The sequence below is a fragment of the Apiospora phragmitis genome (genome assembly GCF_038363925.1).
Source record: "Apiospora phragmitis strain CBS 135458 chromosome Unknown utg000005l:1.0-4161743.0:1.0-4166827.0, whole genome shotgun sequence".
NCBI classification, from domain to species: Eukaryota; Fungi; Ascomycota; class Sordariomycetes; order Amphisphaeriales; family Apiosporaceae; genus Apiospora; species Apiospora phragmitis.
In genome coordinates this window covers 2,498,176-2,519,871 of record NW_027117403.1, presented here as the reverse complement: position 1 = coordinate 2,519,871, position 21,696 = coordinate 2,498,176, and the positions used below count along the sequence as shown (strand labels likewise).

The 21,696-nt window shown below is 52.5% G+C and overlaps 8 protein-coding genes across 8 annotated transcripts; 5 read left to right on the top strand and 3 right to left on the bottom strand.

The window, feature by feature from the left end:
• Positions 1 to 51: 51 nt before the first annotated feature.
• Positions 52 to 979, bottom strand: PG994_004789 (uncharacterized protein; the record flags this gene model as incomplete). Its single annotated transcript, XM_066856198.1, has 2 exons — positions 52 to 333; positions 395 to 979. The coding sequence occupies 2 exons, from the start codon at positions 977 to 979 to the stop codon at positions 52 to 54; spliced, it is 867 nt and encodes a 288-aa protein (XP_066718365.1).
• Positions 980 to 3,625: 2,646 nt separating this feature from the next.
• Positions 3,626 to 5,983, top strand: PG994_004788 (MFS-type transporter; the record flags this gene model as incomplete). The annotated part of the gene is made up of 4 exons (XM_066856197.1): positions 3,626 to 3,794; positions 3,852 to 4,163; positions 4,334 to 4,607; positions 4,849 to 5,983. The coding sequence occupies 4 exons, from the start codon at positions 3,626 to 3,628 to the stop codon at positions 5,981 to 5,983; spliced, it is 1,890 nt and encodes a 629-aa protein (XP_066718364.1).
• A 685-nt stretch (positions 5,984 to 6,668) lies between these two features.
• On the top strand, positions 6,669 to 7,338 carry PG994_004787 (uncharacterized protein; the record flags this gene model as incomplete). Its single annotated transcript, XM_066856196.1, has 2 exons — positions 6,669 to 6,805; positions 6,903 to 7,338. 2 exons carry the CDS (start codon positions 6,669 to 6,671, stop codon positions 7,336 to 7,338), a joined length of 573 nt encoding a protein of 190 aa, XP_066718363.1.
• A 205-nt stretch (positions 7,339 to 7,543) lies between these two features.
• Positions 7,544 to 11,472, bottom strand: PG994_004786 (uncharacterized protein; the record flags this gene model as incomplete). Its single annotated transcript, XM_066856195.1, has 8 exons — positions 7,544 to 7,627; positions 7,741 to 7,883; positions 7,976 to 8,322; positions 9,742 to 9,777; positions 9,829 to 9,889; positions 9,949 to 10,088; positions 10,141 to 11,138; positions 11,227 to 11,472. The coding sequence occupies 8 exons, from the start codon at positions 11,470 to 11,472 to the stop codon at positions 7,544 to 7,546; spliced, it is 2,055 nt and encodes a 684-aa protein (XP_066718362.1).
• Positions 11,473 to 12,978: 1,506 nt separating this feature from the next.
• On the top strand, positions 12,979 to 14,290 carry PG994_004785 (uncharacterized protein; the record flags this gene model as incomplete). The annotated part of the gene is made up of 2 exons (XM_066856194.1): positions 12,979 to 13,333; positions 13,392 to 14,290. 2 exons carry the CDS (start codon positions 12,979 to 12,981, stop codon positions 14,288 to 14,290), a joined length of 1,254 nt encoding a protein of 417 aa, XP_066718361.1.
• A 64-nt stretch (positions 14,291 to 14,354) lies between these two features.
• PG994_004784 (uncharacterized protein) lies at positions 14,355 to 15,548 on the top strand (the record flags this gene model as incomplete). Its single annotated transcript, XM_066856193.1, has 2 exons — positions 14,355 to 14,452; positions 14,642 to 15,548. The coding sequence occupies 2 exons, from the start codon at positions 14,355 to 14,357 to the stop codon at positions 15,546 to 15,548; spliced, it is 1,005 nt and encodes a 334-aa protein (XP_066718360.1).
• A 796-nt stretch (positions 15,549 to 16,344) lies between these two features.
• PG994_004783 (phosphatase) lies at positions 16,345 to 19,516 on the top strand (the record flags this gene model as incomplete). Its single annotated transcript, XM_066856192.1, has 3 exons — positions 16,345 to 16,823; positions 16,904 to 17,810; positions 17,909 to 19,516. The coding sequence occupies 3 exons, from the start codon at positions 16,345 to 16,347 to the stop codon at positions 19,514 to 19,516; spliced, it is 2,994 nt and encodes a 997-aa protein (XP_066718359.1).
• A 1,050-nt stretch (positions 19,517 to 20,566) lies between these two features.
• PG994_004782 (cytochrome c oxidase subunit VIa) lies at positions 20,567 to 21,170 on the bottom strand (the record flags this gene model as incomplete). Its single annotated transcript, XM_066856191.1, has 3 exons — positions 20,567 to 20,780; positions 20,893 to 20,917; positions 21,011 to 21,170. The coding sequence occupies 3 exons, from the start codon at positions 21,168 to 21,170 to the stop codon at positions 20,567 to 20,569; spliced, it is 399 nt and encodes a 132-aa protein (XP_066718358.1).
• Positions 21,171 to 21,696: the final 526 nt, after the last annotated feature.

Below are 21,696 nucleotides of genomic sequence, written 5' to 3'. Positions count from 1 at the left end.
CTACTGGAGTTTCTGAAACCTGTTGCCTTTGACCGAATATTTGATGTTGATTTATTGCCCGCGTTCGAATACACGAACACCCCCATCGCCAGCAATAAAATACAACAACTCTCGATCCTCTCCCATGTGTGCACTTGAGCCTCTTTGTGCTACTCTGAGCACTCCACTCACGTCCTTTGCTGTCCCTGTATCAAGCATCCTCAGACTGATTATCATATCAGCCGCATGGGCGAAAGAAATGGCAAAGGCAGCATGTTCTTTTTCCAAGGTAGTCGTCTGGGCCGAAAGCAGAGGCTCGTCCGCTGCCAGTGTCACGATTGACGAATGGACTTCCTATCAGAATACTTCTATTAATACTAGTCCTACTACGTGCCATCAGCCTGCATACACTTACCTCTCTTATATCAAGTAAAAGATCCTGTAGTGCTGCCCCGGTCATAGCCTTGCCCGCCGCTGCAAGTAGCAGATCTGGACTATCCAGTATCAATACAATCTTGGAACTCTGGCTCTGTTGCCGTAATTGCGTGACAACTCCAGTCACTTGCTTGCGCAACTCGTGCAACGTTGAATCCGACAGCACCTTGCCGCTGGCATCAACAGAAGCGCCGCCGTGCGCCGTTCCTCCTGAAAACAGTCTACTCAGTCCATCGACGAAGACGAACTTGCCCTTTTTGGAGGAGGCATCCAGATCTACTCCGATTCTGCCTGCGCCTTCCTTCCAGAATGCATAGTCCCTAAGGAAGCTTACCAGCACAACGCTGACGGAATCGCCGTCGTCGGGGGAGGACTCTCCTTCTTCACCGACGGCGGCCCGTTGCGCGTTGCTGTCAGCAGCAGAGGTGGATGCCAGAAAACGGCACAGGTAGCGCTGGACAAGCCAGTTGGTGCTGGCGCCCAGGACACCGGTGAGCACAATCAGGGATGCCTCCGGAGGAAGGCCGAGATAGGGCTCCAATAATGGTGGCGTCCGAGATGCCATGCTGCTTGGCCTTAGCAGAAAGAAAGAAAAAGTCCGGCTTCCTGGGCTGACACGGCGGTCAGGTTGGTCTTGACTCAGTATGTGCGAGTGATTACCGGTGGCGTGATAGGTATCTTTCGCGGGGTGGGAGATGATCGTCCAGCAGTTCCTTTTCTCCAGCAAGTTGAGGTTGATCGCTGCTTTGGATATCTAAACCGGCTCGGGCAGGTATATTGCACAGTCTCTTAGCTTTTATCAAGTAGTAGAGCCCTAAGAACATGCGTGATGCGCCCCACTGTCCGTTCCAAGCGCGGTGCCACAGGAAAAAAAAGAGTTCCTCTATGTGTCCGGGGCTGGATGGATCATTGCGCGAAGGGTGCCAACAAGGCAGGGAACTGCCAAAAAAGACCAGACGAGATAGGCGCCGAATAAAATCAAAATAAATCGAACGGCGGGCTGGGCGCAAGTGCAGATGGCGGTGGGGGGTTCTTCCAAAGATCGTGATATTCTTGGCTTGATCTGTCTGTATGTTGCCCAACGAAAACGCAGGCTTATACTGCTAGCATTGCTAGTACTACCGGCCCACGTTGGTCATATTAGAGTTGCTGGACGTGGTAGTACCCCGGCTGCACATCAAAATACATGTACGACTGAACCGTCAAAGCGAATCAGCGGTCTTGGTCATCCATCAAGCAGTATCGAAAATACCAGGATAGTTACTTCAGCCTTCAGGTCTTCAAGGAAGGTAGGCAAACTGGGGTGGATCTCGTCCTTGGCTCAGCGTCATGGTGCATTGGTTGGGCCTCTACAGTGTGTCCATGTTTGGGGGTTGGACACTGAGAAAGGGCCCTTTAGAAATTGTCGTTCGGTGGCTGTTGGCTAACAACCGCCGAATTGCATCTGATACCGCACGATGACCTCCTTTGGCGCAGTGGCAACCCAAGATATGCGTAGTAGCTACTTAGGCTGTTGCATAACAACAACAACAACAAAGAGGAAAAAAGGTTACGTGCAGCGGAAAGGCCGTTCGGCATCGCACAGCACGCAAGGTTGCTGCGTCCGAGATGCCGTCATACGGAGATACGGAGGGCCTAGATGCCTGTAGGCATGGGTGGCGGGCTGTCAACCTCTAACCTCTACCACTCTATGCAAGATCATGGATGATGGGAATAGTCACGACGTAGCACCCCAGCACCCCTCCTCAGTTCAGTGCTATATCTGTTGGATCTGCTAAACCCTCCAGCCCCCCACACCCTGTTTTCCGGCCGGAAGCAAAACCCATGTCATGGGCTCATGCGCCTCCTCCTACACTAGCGGCTGGCTCGATGGAGAATACGGGGTCTAGAGAGGGTGCGAAAGAGAGGGAAGAGTAACCGGCGCATGTGAGAATGGCCTGCTGACCATGCTGACCGCATTCCGGGTGGATGTGCTAATGGGAAGCAGATCACACATTCCCAGCTCTCAACCTGGTGATTGGACAGCGACATCCCTTGCGGGTGTCCCGCTGCTTTGTAAGTGCCGTACATACTACTACATACATGTATCTCAAAGATAGCAAATATGTTGAAGAGTGGAGGGAACAACCGGAGAAAGTACCAACTGGGCCGAAGCATGTTCCAACATATTTATCTGGACGTCTTTCTTGATTCTCGTCCGTTGTCCCTTTCCTGCTCGTTATCCGACTTAGCATCATCAACTTGCGGTGAAGCGTTGTTGTCGCACGTGCTGAGCCGTTCTCCAGATTCTCCAGGTCTATCTATCTTAAGCTGTTGGCGCAGGGGGGCCCGAGCCAAGAAAGCCTGCCTGGGCCGGTCGAGCTTTCAAGATAGTCGGGACCACCTCGCTATATATACTCCACCTAAACCGGACATAAGTTGGATGTATGTATGCTCATTATCTGCCTACATGGGTCACCAACAACACCTGTCGACTCTGCTGACCTGCTACCTGGCTTACCGTCGTTTCATAGACGACCGTTATGAGACATTAGCTCTCTGTAGCGCTGGTAGGGCTTTTGGACCGTTGCGCTCTTAAGCTGCTGCATCGATCGGCCTGCCCTGTTGCATTCCTTCCAGGCCTTACCACCGCATACTCACACTCTCACGCCTGCAACTTGCATCATACCTGCAGCAGGGGGTTTAGCGACTACCATTCCAGTCTACTCTATTCCACACGCACACGCTCTCCCTGCATTGACCAAACCTTAATCCATCCCGGTTGTTGGGCAACTTCAACTTCAGTTGACGTTAACATTGCGGCTAGAAGGTTCGCGGGTGACTCAAGTCGGCTGGAAGCCAGCCAACTGCCTACTTCCCCAGCCTGCCAGGTAGATCTCCGATACCTGACTCGTTAACGCCAAGTCTCTTGGAAACCACCCCTGACTACTTTATCGCTTCCTGCATACCTAATAGTGCTGTCACGACGAACAACTCTACTCAATATTGAATACTTATATAATATTCCGATCGCCCTCATTTTACCTAGGACAACTCAAACCCGCCTCACCTCCCATCTCTTCCTGTATAGCTTCCTAGAATATTCATTTTCCCCTACAAACGTTATTCCCCCTCGACACACAAGGTTTGCTTCTGCACACCAGCTGAACCAATCAGAAAGTACGGTTTTGGCCTCAACCTTCCGGGTATAGGGACGGCCTTCGCAGACACCATGGCAGGGGAGAAATCCGCGGGCCAGCGGCGCCCGTGGAATGGGCTTTTCTCCAAGAAGACTGGGCGAGACGAGGAATCCGCCGAGTTGGAAGAGCCCAGATCAAAGTCCCGAAACCCAACATGGAATATGGGCATGCTGAACGACAAGCAGACAATAGAGGTGCCTGGTAAGTCCATGGCCCAGATCTTTCGCGACTTGCGCACTTTCTAACAGAACCCACCAGGCTCTGTTTTGCTCCTCGCTCAAGGCCGAAATGAGCCTCTAGGTCTGAGAAACGCCCCCGCAAGGACCTCTCACTCTTCTCTACCTACAGGTATTCCTCACGAACCACCGCCGCCTCCGCCAGAGGACGACAAGAAGATGACCAAGGATGGGCAAATCATTTTAGAGCCGCAACCCGATGACTCGCACAATGATCCTCTCAACTGGGCCTCATGGCGGCGAGATCTCGCTCTGTTGTCTCTCGGGTTATATTGCATGGTGGGAGGTGGTATTACTCCTCTGATAGCAGCAGGTTTCACCAATGTAGCCGAAGGTAAGCCTACCTACGATACTACAAGCAGAATTGACAAAGCTGACATCTCGCAAAGATTACAACGTACCAGTTGCCCGGGTCTCGCTGACGACAGGGTTGTACATGATGGGCCTCGGCATCGGAAGTGTTCTCTTTCTCCCCCACGGCCATCTTGTACGGTAAACGCCCAGTATACCTGTTTAGTGCCGTTATCTTCATCCTCTCGGCAGTCTGGTGTGCGCTTTCGCCGAGCTTCACGTCGCTCCTCATTGCCCGAATTTTCCAGGGTATTGCTGTGAGCCCAGTAGAATGCCTGCCATCCGCCACAATTGCAGAAATCTTCTTCTTGCACGAACGAGCCTATCGCATTGGAATCTATACCTTGCTACTCCTTGGCGGCAAGAACTTGATCCCATTGGTCAGCGCTGTTATCATACAAAGCCTCGGATGGCGATGGGTCTTCTGGTAAGCATTGACGAGCAATCCCTAACCGTCGCTGATTATTTGACACTAACCGCTTTTTTACTATACAGGATCGTTAGTATCGTTGTTGGCTTTTGCGGTGTTCTGCTATACGTCTTCGTCCCCGAGACGTTCTGGGACCGAACCCGATTCCAAGGGATCGCACCCATCCCAAAAGACCCTCCTTATTCAGTAGACGCTCGTCTAGACATATGGTTCCGCGCCTGTCACACGACGTGGGCAGCAAAACGCCCCATGCTGTCGAACATAACGCCGAGAAAGCTGTCGAGAAGAAGCATGGGCCAGTCGGTGGAAGCGAGTCGCCACATCCACGACCAAAAACCGCCCAACATGTGGGTTTTGCAGCGGAGGTAGAAGATGATCACCACCATCATCACCACGAAGAGACCATAAACGAACACGGTGTACATGAGGCGTTGGGACCAAGTACTTCTGCCGCCCATACAGGTTCTCAGCTACACCCGCAACTACAAAACGCGTTGGCTTCTCGGGGAGCTAGCGGCGCTGCGACGCCAGCTGGCGGGGATGCGGCAAGCGAGAAGATGTCCATATCAAACATGCCCACTACGGGAGGGCAGATGTACACACATACTCTCCGCAAATCACCCCCCAAGACCTTCGCTCAGCATCTCCAGATCTACCATGGACGACTCAACCCGGATAAGTGGTGGAAGGCAGCAGTTCGCCCCCTCATTCTCTTCTCTTACCCGGCTGTGCTCTGGTCTTCGGTAGTTTACGCATGCTCCATAGGATGGCTTATTGTGATATCGGAGTCAGTTGCGATCATTTACCGGGAAGGCACCTACAAGTTTGGCGCCTTGGCCACCGGTCTGGTATACCTGTCGCCTTTCATTGGCGGTGTCCTGGGCACGGCTGTGGCTGGTAGAGTCAGCGATGTCATTGTGAAGGCCATGGCCCGCCGCAACGGTGGCCTGTACGAACCCGAGTTTCGCCTGGTGATGGCAATACCGATCGCCATCACCACCGTCATAGGGCTCATGGGCTTCGGTTGGTCTGCTGGCGAGAATGACCCGTGGATAGTCCCCACTGTCTTCTTCGGCGTTGTCTCGTTTGGATGCTGTCTCGGGTCGACGACGTCCATCACCTTTTGTGTGGACAGTTACCGCCAGTATGCGGGCGAGGCCCTGGTTACGCTCAACTTCAGCAAGAACATTTTCCACGGCCTCGTCTTCAGTCTGTTCGTCACGGAATGGCTCACACACGACGGGGCCAAATCGGTCTTCATCTGGATCGGTGTCATTCAGCTCATCTGCCTTCTCAGTACAATCCCGATGTACATCTACGGCAAGCGAGCGCGTATGTGGACGGTCCGCAAGAATATGATGGAGAAGTTTTAGATGGGTGGTGGCGTTCATTGCAAGACTGTCACAAGCTATTGTTGCGTTGCGTTGCGTTGCGTTACGTTTGGGGTTTTGCATTGGGTCGGGCAGACAGGGTTGTTGCATACTGCATAGTGGAGGAGACACACAGGATGTCTCCAAGTCGGTGCATACTCGTTTACTGGAGCATTCAAGATTGGTTCAGCATTATAGTAAGCATTCAAGAGTATAGAGCTTTTGGACATAAGTACATAAGTATGTACCGGCGTTTTCCGGTTGGGGAATTTGTTACGAAGGAATACCTAGGTAGGATGAGCGATGAATGACTTAATGACAACCTCAATTTTGTTGCCTTTATATATAAAATGTTCGGCTTGTACCCGTATTCCTCCCCTGCATGTGGTAAACTTTGCCCGAATCAAAAATTTAGGCGGCTGAGGTTGCGCTTACAGGGGCCAGGCGTTTCAATAATTATATCCCTGCCCCCTGGCACACTTCCATGCCAAGAGTCGGCCTGCCGATCAGTATAGTAGTCCGACGTCATTTTCGAGCTTGTTCTACAGCTTGCAAAACCTCATCCGATCTCACAAACTTTACCCGCCAGTAACCCACACTCAAGTCATTGGCCCAACTCTCAACGGTCTATCGTTCTTGGTGCTCTCAATTGAGCACTCTATCAATAATCTGGGCAAACCTCAACATCATGCGCGTTGCACTGCGACCCACCCTGTCGATAACTTCGGCTGCGAAGGGTCTCGCGGCGAAGCCCATTCGACAGCAACAACGCGCCGCCTTCTCGACTTCGCGCCAGCACAACACCAGGAACCAAATCTACGATACGTGAGTCCACCTTCATCACCTACAACGTACGAGGAACGGAGAAAAAGTAGGGGTCAAACCAACGAAACTCGGAAGGAAACTGACATACCCCAACAAGCGTCCGCAACGCCGCCGCATTCCAAACCTACCTGCAACTCTCCTCGTCGTCGCGCACGCCCCTGCTGACGCTCTGGACGACGTCCTGGTGCCGCACCTGCCGGGTGGTGAAGCCGCTGCTGCAGGACATGGTGCGGTCGGGCGTGGGCGAGGCCGAGGGCGGCGTCGGCCTTGTCGAGGTCGAGGTCGACTCGCCCGACATCATGGCCGAGAACCTGGGCCTCACGTACATGATCAACTCGATCCCGACGCTGCTCAGCTTCGACGCGGGCGAGGCCATGACCCAGACCAAGGTCGTCGACGGCAAGCGCCTGCGCGACCGCGCCTGGCTCGAGGAGTGGATCCGGACCGAGGCGCGGCGGCACGGGGGCCGAGGAGGTGGAGGGGGTGGGCCTGGTGCGCTGCTCGGGGGCTTGTTTGGGAGCTGGAAGAGCTAGATGCGGATGTGTGCACCTGCAACAGCGAGATAAAGTCCACCGAGTCTGGGACACCGTGCTAAGGAAGAAAAGATGCGGATGCCTGCTTAAAGAACATCGGAGTCGCATTACGCTATGCTATTGTTTGTTTGGTATCCGGGATATCTCTATATAGTGCCCCGGCAACTCCCCCTTCATTGTTTCTGCTTTACGACCACCCCTTCCTTTACGCCTGGTAGAAAACCTCCTCGACTGGCTTCCACCACGATGGCTCACCGGATTCGCTGTTCTTTGCGCCCGGGACCATGCTCTACGATTGTTTACACCAAGTCAGATATACAAGTTTGCGCCCTACGGGTCGGGAAGGGAAGGGAAGGGGATGAAGATGAGGCATGTTAAATATGACAGTGGGTGCTTCCTTACCTCTTGATAGCTATCCGTCATTGCCCACCACTCGCGCACCTTGGGATTCTCCCGCATCCGCTCCATATCGCCCGCATAGTCGTATCCGACGTACTTGAAGCTCGCAAAGAGGATGCCCGTCTCCGGGTCGTGGCAGATGCTATCTGTAGTACGTGGAATCACATATTGTTCGTATTAGTCATCTGACCAGAAAAGAGAAAAGTGGAGGGATACCGCGCGGTACTATACTACTCACAGTCCTGGATATTGCAAGCCTTGATCTGGCGCGCCACCTCGGGCCAGACGGCGGCGTGGCACTTCTTGTACTCGGCGACGCACTCGGGCTTCAGCTTGACAATCTGCGCGAAGCGGCGGCCCGGGTTGCGCTGACGCCCCCCCGTGATGGGCGAGGCCACAATGTCGAGTGGCGCCTCGAGGGTGGTGTGGTGGGTGGCGCCCCGGCGCTGCCGTTGACCGCAGGGGACGCGGGCTGCTTGGACCAGAGCTGCGACATGGTTGCTGCTTACTTTGGGCTTGTCTTGTGTTGCTTGGTGCTTATTTATCGTGTAACCGCCATGGGGGACTGTTAATGGCTTGGTGGGACTGCCTAGCAGTATTATACCTTCTTATAGAGTAGAGCTTTGAAGATAAGGCCTTCTCGGGTTTCGGGAATGCTGTACTCCTATATATATACGGATACCAACGAATAATATGTTTGCCGGGATTGTGTGTGTGCGTTCCCGTGCTGCAATCGAAAAAAAGCAACAATACGATTCCTGGCAGGTTGTGTTGTTTCCTGTCTTACGTGAGAACAGGCGAAGAAAGCATTGACCCGGGAGAAAGGCACACAAACAGTCAACCTTTTGTATATCGACGTGAAGATAGACTCTACGGCGGATGTCACGGTAGCTTCGGATGAATGTTTGGGGGATTTGGGGGTCCCGCGTGCGGGGTACCTATCGCAAGCAAGCAATGATGGTCGATGGATAATGGGACGGCGGGTAGAAGAGGGTTTGACTTTTTCTTCTTTTCTATGCCTGCCTCGTCTTGTTGCTCTCCCCCCCTTGCTTTTTCTTATCCCGTCATCGACAACATGTCGGCCGGTCAGGGGGTAGGTACTTACACGCACACACATGATAGCCTGCTTACTCCTGGAGCTATTCTTCCGCGAGTGTGGATGGGTGAGGCTGTGGAAATCCAGGACCGAGCGGTCAGAGACACAGACAGGTGTAAGATGTGTGTGTACCGTCCACATTGGCCTACTTCTCTTTTACTGTGACTTGAGAGAGGCAGAGCGTTTTGGCACGCCCCGGACCTCCCATCGTCGCGTATCTGAATCCCCGTGTCCGCGGCAAGTAAGAAGCAGCGTCGCACGTGGGGTCACACGTAAAAGACCGACCGCCGAGGCGGTCCAAGTCAGATTCATTAGTGCATCCACCGCTTCGGTACTCCGATCACAAATGTCAACTCTAATCAGCGGTCTAGACAAAACAAGAAGATCGTGAGTGAGAGGGAGAGCGCTGAATTCGACTTCCGGAGTCCGATCATGAGCAAGTCAAGGAACTACTGGATTTTCATTGGGCCCGAGCAGACCGTATTTTGGAAGTACAACTGATTCTTTTCTTTATCTGGGCGACATTGCTTGCTAGATCCCTCCCTGCCTTCTTCCTGGGTAAGAATATGGGGGCGGCCTCCGCTCGCTATTTCGACTTCAATGTTTGTACAATGAATGTCTCGCGAAAATGCAAATATTTGTAAGCGTGGTATGAAGACATATAATGAAAAAGACATGGTTGCACCGCCAGCCAGCTCGCCTTTCCCAGCCGGAGGATCCTGTATATATTTTCCAAACTCCGCCCCATGCTTGTAACGTTCATAGCTCTCGCTTTCCATTAACTTGCAGATCAGGGTATCCCTTCCCCTCCAGGTGCCGCGTTAGTATAGAAGTAAAATAAATAAAAGGCCGTAACCCACGCAATATTTGGGCATACACTAGGTAGTTGGTGCTGGTCATATACTGACATATAATGCATCGCAGCCTTAACATCTTGTCGCCGGCTGTCGACTTTTCGTAGCAAATATGCAGTTACCGTGCCAAATTAAGCGTACAAAGCTTCGAACAGGTAAATGAAACCGAACACCAGGAAAGCCAGAGCTCCGCCGACAGTGACTGGTATTTCGTTAGCTCGACTTCGTGAACATGGGAATTTGAGTAATAGCACAACTTACCAACTTTCATGCTGACTTTGCCAGCAATGGCGCGCCCACCAATGACAGCGACACCAGTGCATATGGAGTGACCAACAAGAGCGCCCAGGGTGACCCACCAGTAGTCTTGACCGGCCGCCATCGCAATGGTTGCGATCTGGCTACGATCACCCCCATTCGCCCAGGAAGGTCATGATGAATGTCTGCACCCACGCCGGGCTCAGCAGAAGTGAGGCTAGGTTGGACATGCCAGTACCGATGCTGCCCGCGATGCCACCACGAGGCGACGGGCTTCTAGCCGGCGAAGTCGAGGGGCTACGGGGCGGCGTCGGAAACCGGGACTTGGATCTGGACTTGCGGTTGCGACCAAGACCCATCTCCATGGCATACACAGATGATCGGCGTCGTCCCTGCTTCAAGGCCTGATGCTCCTTTTCCGCCAGCTCCATTTCGACCTCCTGCATCTCAGCAGCGACGCCCTCATCAGGACTCATGGCCATACCCTCGCGGAGCAGCTTGGCGCCAAAGACGAAGAAGAGTCCGGCGGCAAGGAAAGCAGTGATTTTCTTGGGGATCAGAGCCGGCAGCGTGTGGCCGAGAATCGCAGATAGGAAGGTCATGACCAGCAAAGCGCCAAAGGCTGCGGTGAAAACCACCATGCGATCGTGCTTCATGGCCATGAGGGCAGCAACGAGGAATGTTTTGTCGCCGACCTCCGAAAATAGGATCATAGCCAATGACAGCACAAAGGAGTGGAAGGGCTGGATAATGCCCTCGCTCCCATCTTCGACGGTGTCTTTCCAATCCTTCGCGGGTTTCGTCTTGGGCTTGGATACATCGAGGTGGTCCTTGTTGGCTGATTTAGGAAGGGGGTTCGCGCTGTCACGGAACTTGCCGGGAAGATCCGTGGGCTTCTCCAAACCTGCGACCTGCTCAGGCGTCTTCTGGACATCGTCCTTGTCTTTGACGTCCTTCTCCTTTTCCTTCTTGGTGCCCTTGTCGCTGGAAATCTTCTCCTGCTCGCTATGGGGCAGAGGGGGCTTCTCCTTCGGCGTCTCGGGCACCTTCTCGACCTTCTCGCCAGTCTTGCCCTCCTTGGCCTTGCGGACCTTGTCCTTTTCACTGACACCGCCCTCGGTGCCGGTGGTGCCCCTGCTTCGGCCGCAGGTGGTCCCGGTCGTCCATGACGCCGTCGTTCGTTTGGGGAACCTCTTTGCCCCCGTATACAGTGTGGTCCTTAGGCGCGCCCTTCAGGGAAGGCAGCTCCTTCTTCGGGGCAGCAGGGTCGGATTTTTCGACCTTCTTTGGCTCGACAAAGGGGCCCTCATGTGGCTTTCCATCTTTTCCGTCCACGGGAGCATCCTTGGTACCGACATCGTACTTAGGTTTTGAAGCGGACGAGGCACCAGTAGCACCAGTGACGGGATCACGTTCTATCGCGGCGCGGACTTCCTTCTCTGACGTTGCATCCGGGGTCGAAGAGGCTATAGCGAGAGCGGGAAGCAGGAGAAGCAGAAGCTGCGCGTGCTTCTGCCGTAACTTCATTGTGGCGGTGATGAACGGGTCGGATAGAAGAGTTTCGTAGCAAGAACCGTCGAGCTGTCGAATCGCCGATGGTGGAAGGAACAAAAAGTGTCCAGACCGGGGACAACAATGATGGGTTTGGGTTCGAATTAGGAGCTTTTTGGGGAAGGTTGTGACTGTTGTGACAGAAATGTCTCAATTGCCGTGTATGAAGAGAAGGAAGGTATGTAGTAGGCTTAGCAGCAGGCAATAAATGATTATGAATAAAAGACGGACACACAACAGCAAGAGAGAATCGAAGTCGGACTGGATTACTTCCTGTTGGTCTGGAGGAAGTCTTGATGAAAGCTCGACTTGGAAATCAACCAGAAGCCCCCATTGAGTTGATACTTGCAGGGGTCTGTGCTAATAACGGGAGTCGCGAGTAGCGTAGTCGTAGTGGACTCGTGGCCTAGACCTCCCCTCCAAAAAAACCAGCCGCGATTGATTGATTGAGGAATTCCAAATGAGACACGCGGCCGACTCGAACTCGAGGCAATTGCACGTCAAATCGGACGAAGCAGGTATTACGATTACGGGCAGCCAAAGGAGATATGGCTGTAGGTTAGGTTATGTATTTGAATTCAAGTAAGTTCAAGTTTCCAGGAGGGAGACACGACTGTAGATGCATGGACGACTGCGCCATCCTTCCAACTTTCCCTTGCCACCTGCAGTAACTTTTTTGTTGAACAGTATCCGTAGGTACACTATGCTGACCCTATTCGAGCTGAACGTACCTTACCTTACGTATGAAGAATACGTGTTATGCATGAGATAGTACGACCTTTACGGCAGTAGTCCCCAAATGAGTTTTGATTGATGCAGGGGCAATCAGCCATGTCTGGCTTAGGCAAGCCAAGCAGACAAGTTTCCCCGATCAGGACAGGGGGAACATGGAGATTGATGTCCTCTGGAGGCTGTGCTGAAATACAGGCTACAAGCCCTGCTACTCCGTAATGGAATTCAGCTTACAAGTCGTAAAACTTCTATGAGAGAAACCCCTTTTTCTTCGGTCAGTCTATGGACTAGACATACATAGATAGACACATCACTGTCATCCTGGACTCACCACATTTGTACAATTGAATAGAATGTTGTGTTACTTACAAGTATGGTGCCTACAGCAGGGAGCTGTTACATACCTTGGGGTCGTATGTAGCATAATGGACTAGCCCATAGGATAACTGATTCTCACCCCTGTTCCTGCCCTACTGATCCAAGAACATACGGTTAATGGTTGTAATATTTATTTACCTTCACGTCGCTTTCACTCTGTATTCCAGTAGCCGTTACTTGCGAGGTAGGAATCGTCACGTCGTTTTCACCTCTTCAGAGCCTCACCTGAATTCAATTTTGATGGTAGTTAAAGGTCCGTGCCCGCTTTGAATGGCCAATAAACTTATGTTATTATTCACACAACCTCTCAAAATCAGAAGCTCACTGACTGCTGCAGCCTGCCTGGCATCATTTTGTTCCCTCTGATTGTGTATGGCGCCGTCCACCAGGTCCAAAGCGGCTGCAGCCGCGGGTGTATCGTCATCTGCCAGGCAAACAAGGGCGACGCGAAAGACGCGTCAACCAGCAAAACAGCAGGCAGAGAAGGCCGAATCCAGCACCACGGCAGCGCAATCAGTGCGATCACCACAAGGTGCACCCTCCAATGAGGAGCAGAGTGAGGAGCAGATATCGGTCGACCCCGTGAAAAAAGATGCATCTCCGATTACTCGTCGATTTGCACCGCGGGTGAGTCCAGATGCCAGTACCATCTTCCTGCCCTCGGAAGCCGGGCAGGATGAGCCCGAATACCTAGAAGGAAGCCCGATGCCGGGGCATAATAGCTTTTGTGAGTTGGAATCATGAGTCGCGAGAGAAGATGCATTTCACTCACTAGGTGTCTTCAGTCTCACCTCCCAAAAAGAGGGTCAATAGGTCTGCACTGGAAGGATCAGAGGAAGCAGAGCCGTATGCTCTTCAACAGGCAACAGGCGGAGAAGACAAAGGCAGTGAAGTCATCGAGATACTGGGATATGTGACTCCAGAGATCCAACGACACACCTCTGAACTCTACAAGAGTTTGATCTTGCTGAACAATGGAGATCAGCCTGCGACAAGGGTGCAAATCCACTTTGCATTGTTGAAAGCTGCTCGGCAGGCTATTCTGCGAGAAGGCGAACTATTTGTCGATGTTCTGCGCTTTCACCGCGTACTCGAGAACCATGAAGACCAAAATTTTGCCAATAATGCATACCACGCCATATGCACGTCAAATATTGCCACTTTGCTGGCATATCTTCTGGACACGCCACTCGATCCGCGAAAGCCACAGGAAATTATAGACAAGGTTGCGAATAATTTCCCTTGGGTATTCGATTTTTCTGCACCTCGCGAAGATGAGGATAAGGTTGCTAGGCAGATTGACTTGGCATTTTCACTTCGCTGTTGTTACCTGACCAGCCTGATACGCGAGGAGATAAACGAAGATCCGTATGTCCTTGCCACCAGGGTATTTTGCGAAGATAAGGTTGAATCGCGTAAAGCCGCGAAGCAAGCCATTTCGCAAGGACCGTATAAGCCCCTTACCAGCCCCCAAGTTCCCGGCTTATCAACAGAAGAATACCAGGCTCGCATGACGCAGCTGGACGGTTATTTGTCAGAGAAGAGACGTGATAAGACACAGAGCAGGATGGAAGCTGCATATCCAGTGGAGCAACTCGCCCAAAAGCTTGCTGTCTGGGCCGAGACAACATCCGAAAAACTGTTCGCCCCACGTCCCCGGAAGTTCAGAATGAGGAAGACATAAGATCCGCGACGCACGATGAAGCACCAAACAATGATGGAGAGATTCGGAGCGATCCTCAGGGATAATGGTTCGTCAAGACGACGATGAACCAGAGTCAGAGTCAGAGTCAGAGGTGGATTCTGAAGAGGGACAACCCATTCGCAGAGTAGATGCGTTGGCTGAGTAAGTCCAGATTCCGACATTCACAAGCCTACAAGACACTGACTCTTTGGCAGCAAGAGCCTTTCCGACGCTTCAGATGATGACTCCGAAGTTGGACAGCCCATCATCCACACAGCAGGGATAGAGGTGTCGTAAGCTATACAAAGTGCAATGCATATAACCTGTTGAGTACCTACTGACAACTTGTAGTAAAAGCTACCTCCCCGGTGATGAGGACGTCGATGAAGATGAAGCTTCAGTGACACATGGAACTCCTAATAGGCTAGTATCATCGCACGCGGCGCCGATATCTAACCAACAACTCCGGAACAATATATTGGCTTTGAAGGCCGATGAGGTTGTAAGCAGCAGCAGACCGAATGGGTCGGCTCCGCCGGCCAGCTCCCTGCCAGCAGTCCACCATCGCAGCATATCAAAGCGATCGGTACCTCGTGTGGAATCTTCTGTTGAGGAAGACGTCGATGACGATCCCTTTGAGACGAATGCGATGCTTAATAAGAACAACGATCAAATCGCCGCCAAAAGGAATACCATTGAGCAGTTCAATGCCAAAAGGCCTCGGCTTTCGAAATCACCTACTGCCACTGGCCCCTCTCGGCGTTCACCACCCACCACCATTCCGTCTAGATCACGGTCTGGAATATCTGATGGCGAACCCGACGAGCATGCTGTCCAAGAAGGCTTACAGCCTGCCGATTTGGCCATTCTCACCCAACGCGCCAAAGCCAACAAGGGGGAATTACGACAGCACAAAGCGAGACCACCCCAAAAGCGTGTACCATGGTCGGATCATGACAGGTTAAAGCTTATTAAGAACATCGAAAAGCATGGATGCTCGTGGTCTGCCCTAGAAGAGATACAGGGCTATGAAGTTTGGCGATCCCAGCAGCAAATCCGCGACAGGGCACGTAATGAGAAGGTGAAGACCCTAGAGGGCAGATCTCTTCTATGGTCCGGTTTCGATGATGTAGTTCTTGGCTACAAGGAAAAGCAACATCTCATCAAGCTTGGCCTCAACCCAGACCGTAAGGAGGATGATTTCGATGTTAGGCAGGACGGAAAGAAAATACCCACAAATGTATTTCTAGAACCGTGAGCTGCTGTTGGATTCTTCGCTTGGCAGGCAGAAGATTGATACAGGCGTTCAAGTGTGGGAGGAGTCTGTCAGTTACTCTGTTCACGGATACCCTCGGAGCGTTTAGGTACTGTACTTCAATATATCTTAGATATATTCTATGTACAATAAATATACATGTATATATAAGGATCCATTTTTATAATGACTTTCATTTTATGTTTTATTAATATCCTCAATAGGAACAAATAAGTGTATACTGAAACTTTAGGGGTCAAGTGGTTCATGAGTACTGCATGTCAGGGTCAGTGGGTGCTGCGACCCAAAATCAGGTGTTAAGGTTACTTGGGCTTGGTGGGCTGAGTGAGGATGATCGGGGTCCAGTTTTAGACAGTCCCGGCAGGCCGTTTACCCCACACCTGGCTCGTTCACCCACTGACGTTGGTCTGATCTGGTTTCTTGGCTGGTTGCTGTTGCCGCCGATTACTAGTAGTACTGTTACTGTCACGCCAGCTCAGCTCTGGCAATCTTGCATTCCATAGCACCTTACTTGACTTTAGATGAGGCCATAATTCCATTCCTGCGCAATCAATCCCTATCTTCTGTGTCTTGCCTCGTCTTGTCTCCCTTGGCTTGATCCCTGTGCCATCGTTACTCGAATCGCTACCCACCGTCTCAGTAGGCATGTAATCTTTGCTCTTGTCGCCTGTAGCAGTAACGAACAACCAAACGCGCCGACGTCCATGACCCCCGCGACTCTTTTCATGTTGCCTTCAATAGACCTTGATTCCGCCAGCGGCTTTGTGGCAGCGCCAAGATGGGCAGCTGGACCGGATTCCTGTTAACCTACCTGCTGGGTGGTGTAACCTTCATCCCGCTCGTACTTGCCACGATCCTGCTGCATGCCTACTTGACCCTCCCCGTCCGCGACCATGCCCAGGAGACCCAGACCGACGACTCCGATAGCATCGTCCAGCCCGGCGACGACACGACCGACTTGAAGGCGGCCTTGAAGGGGCAGAAGGATGAGCTGAAATCGCGGCCAGCCGATGCGTCGGATATGGCGGCCGGCTATTTCGCAGTATGCCGTGAATACGTCCCTATGGGGATCAATGCGAAGCCCATAGAGCGCTCGACTCCCATCGGCTCAACTACTGTCGCTGCCCCAAGTCGAAGCGTTTACCAGGCCATGTACCAGACCATATTCGACCGGAAGCAGACCACGGGTCCTGATATGAACAGCGGCGCCAGTCTTCGCCCTAAGAAGGCTGGGAACGTGTTCTACGTCGTGCTGAGGTAGGATGGCCCCTTTCCACTTCCCTGGCAAAGCTGCTTATCCTGTTCCTCTGCTGACCACAATTACCTTTCCTGATCAGACACGGCCATTTGATGCTTTTCGACGACGAGGAACAGCTCGAGGTGCGACATGTCATTTCGCTCGCCCATCACGACATCAGTATATACTCTGGGGGCGACAAGACACCCGAGGGCGAACTGTTCATAAAGAGGAATGCTTTGTGCTTGACTAGGAAGGAGAGTACGGCCGGTTTGAGCCCAGACACGCAGATGTCGAAGCCCTTCTACCTGTTTTCTGAAAACTGCTCTGCCAAGGAGGACTTCTACTTTTCCATGATAAAAAATCAGGAGCATGTGTTCGGCGCCACTAGTAAGGCGCCGCAGCCGCAGCATTTCGATGTCAAAGATATCATCTCGCTCGTGCAACGACTACATGCTTCTGAGGAGCATATGCAGACTAGATGGCTGAATGCGCTACTCGGTCGCATTTTTCTGAGCGTATACAAGACTCGCGACCTGGAAAATCTGATTCGGGAAAAGATCACGAAGAAGATATCTCGGGTCAAGCGTCCGTCTTTCCTGACCCGGATCAGCTTGCAGGATATCGATACGGGCGATGCGGCACCTTATATTACGAATCCGCGCTTGAGAGATCTTACCGTCGAAGGAGAGTTCGTTATGGAAGCCGATATTAAGTATACAGGATGTACACGTCTTGGCATTGCTGCGACAGCTAGGATTGACCTGGGACCTCGCTTCAAGGCGCGCGAAGTCAACCTGGAAATCGCGGCCGTATTGAAGAAGCTCGAGGGGCATATCTTGTTCAAGATCAAGCCGCCCCCGAGCAATCGGATCTGGTTCTCATTCCAGACCATGCCCAAGCTCGAGATGAGCATTGAGCCTATTGTCAGCTCCAGGCAGATCACCTATACCGTTATTCTCCGCCAGATCGAGAACCGCATCAAGGAGGTCTTCGCGGAAACCTTGGTGCACCCTTTTTGGGACGACATACCATTTTCCAAAACAGAGCACAAGGAGTGGCGAGGAGGAATCTTTACTGGAGACGATGCCGTCGAGCACTCGAGGACTATGAGGAGATTGCCGCAGCTCTTGGCGATGTCGACGAAGTTGCTCATATTGAGGAGACAGGCGCGCCTTCATCGGCTGCTGCTCCTGAGGTGGCTCCGGGAATAGAGAAGAGCCACACCATTCCGAATGACCACTCATCCTCCAACAGTTTCTGGGCAAGAAGGACAAACAAGATGAAGCCGCCACCGACTAGCTCACAACAAGCATCTGCATCCACCACGGCATTAGATACAAAGAGCAACCAGCCTACAGCTGAAGCTCCCCGTCTCATGCGTAAAGGTTCATACTCGGCCTCGAGCCCAATCATTAGTACCGATCCTACCAATGCGGAAACGTACAAGCCTTCCCCAGCCAGTCCTGGCGGTGAAGAGGCTGCTCGCGTCATGGCCAACGTTGCTGCACGTTCGACGCCATCGTCGCCAGATCAGAAGCCTGTGAAGAAATTCTCACAAGCTTCGATGGCGGACAAGTCAGTGGCAGACAAGCCTGAAGCTCCATCTTCAGATTCGCTTGCTGCTGATGGGTCTTTTGGACAGACACTTACACCCATGGGGCGTAGGAATACCGCATCCTCTATCGACAGTGCGGGGAGTAGTTCGCCAGCGCCGTCGGTTAAAGGTTCGGTCAAGAGCACCACCGGTTCCATTGGGCGAAACTTTTTCACCCGAAAAGAGACCTCTCCAACTCCCTCCACCAATGGTGGAGGAACGCCTGAACGGAAAGGCACCACCTTGGCAGCTGTGTCCAACGCCGCGGCGACGGCGAAGAGGTGGGGTTGGAACGCTCTCCAAAGCCGGAACGGCCAGGGACCCGACGGACGGAAGCTTTCCGACCCCCCAGCGGTGGACCTGAACCAACCCATGGGTCGCGGGCAACCTCTGCCACCGCCGGGCACGCCTCTGCCGGGCCCGGAGAGGAGGTCCTCTAAAGTGGCCCCGATCCCGGTTCCCAAGCGGAGTCCCATCCAGCCCCCCAATGTTCCATCCCGAAATCAAAGTACGACGAGTGTGGACCAGGTGAAGACCGTTCGTCGTCCAGTGCCCGCTCCTCCGCTCCCCCGGCGGAGACGCCAGTCGGAGGCCTACCTGGATGATGAAGGTGGGACAGATGAGAATGTCTTGGTTGTCGAGGTGCCAGCTGACTCGCAGCCCAACTCACCCCTGATGCCGCTGCAAGAGGGGTATGATGAGCATGAACACGGTGACGCGGCGCCAATTTCGGCCGTTGGCCCTAAGCATGCGTGGGTAGAGGATGCTGCAGATGAGGACAACGCCTCCTCGGGATTCTCTCGTCCAACGTCAGCAACAGTAACACGGGGTCTCGCCGAGCCTCATCAAATACAGACGGAGCGTGAGAGACAAGCCCGTACGCCGCCCGATCTTCCGCAGCGTAGAACAGCCCGGACACCACCCGATCTTCCACAACGCAGAGTCGCACCAGATACCGAAGATGAGGAAGAGGCTTGGGCGAACTGGCTAGAGAACCCGGATTTCAGGGAGGTCGACATAGAGGAAGAGGACGAACCCGCCGAAGAGGTGTCAGATAGTGATAAATCAAGGAGGATGGCAGATACGGCGGCGGCAGCGACCATGGCTCTTTCATAGCTAATTACTGTTGTTGTCGTTGATCACTGGTAGGAGGATTTGAGTCGAGTTTGCATTGTCACGGTGTTACGGGGTTCCGTTGGTTGGTTGGCTGTTATACTCATTGGCAATTCCATTGAATCAGATCAATAGAACCAGGGGGGGTAATACGGGTACAGGTACACATACCATTAGGGGGCTGACGGTTCCTTATTGGATTGATAAACAGCGGAGCTGCTACATACACATATACACAAGCAAGCAAGCCGCCCCCGGCTAGGTTCTATCCGGCGTTCGGGGGAACACATTGGCATTCCTTCTACGAGATGCTTCTCGAGTGAAACGAGACGAGAATAGATACAATACACACACGGACCTGTTGACTTAGAAGTTTGACTTTTACAAACAATAACACTTGAGACTGTAGTCAAGTAAGGGAGCGGGCCGTAGAATTCACTCATATAGGGGGAAGGGGGAAGGGCGAATATAGTGTAAGCAAGTATATTAGTATGTATATCTTATGGTTCATAGCGTATACTCGGCTACCACTTGTAATTTTCATGTTTGACTCGCAGCTGTAGCAAACGTCACAATGACATGACCTATTGCGTTATATTGCTGTATAACCCGGCCATCTCTGTTAGTTATTCTTCGATATATTGGTCTACAGCGTTGATCAAGTAGGGCAGTTACGGCTCAGTACTATTCAAGGTCTCGCGGCTTCGTTTGAATTCGCTTCGTTTGAATTCTCTGCCTGTGGACAAAAGGAAAGAGATATCTACAGGTATCACACATACAAGGAGCCAGTTATGGCCATGTAATTTCTGACGCGCGGCCGTTCAGAATCCTCAGGTCTACACCACCAGTAATCATCGTGTTTCCATCGCTCTATTTGTTGGGTTTGCTTGTCTTTCTGTCTTCGGATAGGTCACAGCATCCGCACCCCCTCCCCTTTCCCCTTTCTCGTCTAGGCCTCCCTGATGGCGTCTGCTACGCCACTGTCACATCATCATCCCTTGAGGGAGCGAGTGTACGGGACGAATAGAGATAGAACATATCGGATCGTCTGATTTATGCGGTCTTGTCCTTGTTGTGGTAGTTGACGGAGTTGTTCCAGAACAGAGTCTTGTCGCCGTCGCCCCAGGGGTAGTTCTTGGTGCGGATGTTCTGGTAAGGGTACTCGACGCGCTCCTCCAGCGGGGGCTGGTGGTTCCAGTGCTCCCAATGTTCGGACCACAGGTTGTAGGCGTTGAGGCCGGCCAGGATCACGCAGGGGATGACACCACTATATCGTAATTCCTTGGTCAGCTCTGGAGACTTGTTCGTTTCATCGGTACATCGCTGTCATAGTATTTGCCGGTGAAGCCGCAAGGAAGGGTGAGTTAGTCATGGCTTACTAGATGGAGATCTTGCGCCAGAGGTCTGTATGTACATATGATATTAGCAGGCCGGTCGTTGGTTGATAGGGGGAAGTCGGAGGACAGGGCCGAATGGAGGAAGAAGTAGTATACGCACCAGTAGTGGCAGCGGCATGCTCCTTGACGGCCTCACGCTCCTTGACGAAGGCGTTCTCGGTCGAGGCCAATCGGCGCTGGACGTTGCCGCGGAAGGCGGTGTTGCGCAGCTGGGCGGACAGGCGGGGAGCGGCCTTGAAGAGCTGACGTTGGGCGAACATTTTTAGATCGTGGTCGTGGATCAATTGGAGTGGAGAGGTTCTTCAGTTGTGCGAACGAGGAGGTTTTGCAATGGAGAGTGTAGCAATTGAAGTGGTTCGATCTTGGACTCACGAATATCCTCAAAGCTCGGTTGTCGCAAAAGCTTGGGCCACAAAACCGGAAGGATGGGTGGTGGTGCCTGAGGCAGAAAACAGGTTAAGTTTAAGTGGTACTTCCGTAAAGTACCACTCGCTCTTGGAGGTCTCTTTCGGTCAGCTGAGCCCGCGTCGCTTTGGTGTTTCCAGTGACGCAGTTGCATCATTGATCGATCGGATTGATGCGCATCGCATCTCCAACGTGAACCATTCCCGAACTTAACTTGAATTGAACCTTAGCGACACCCCTCTCAACTGCCATGGACTTGGACTAGTAACAACGTTTGCTTTCTATTACTTCAGTATCCCAACGAAATATTTGGGAAGTTGCCCACCCCTTTGTAACGTGTGAGGGTGCTCTTTTGGCGCCGGTCTTTATAGATTGCCTGGG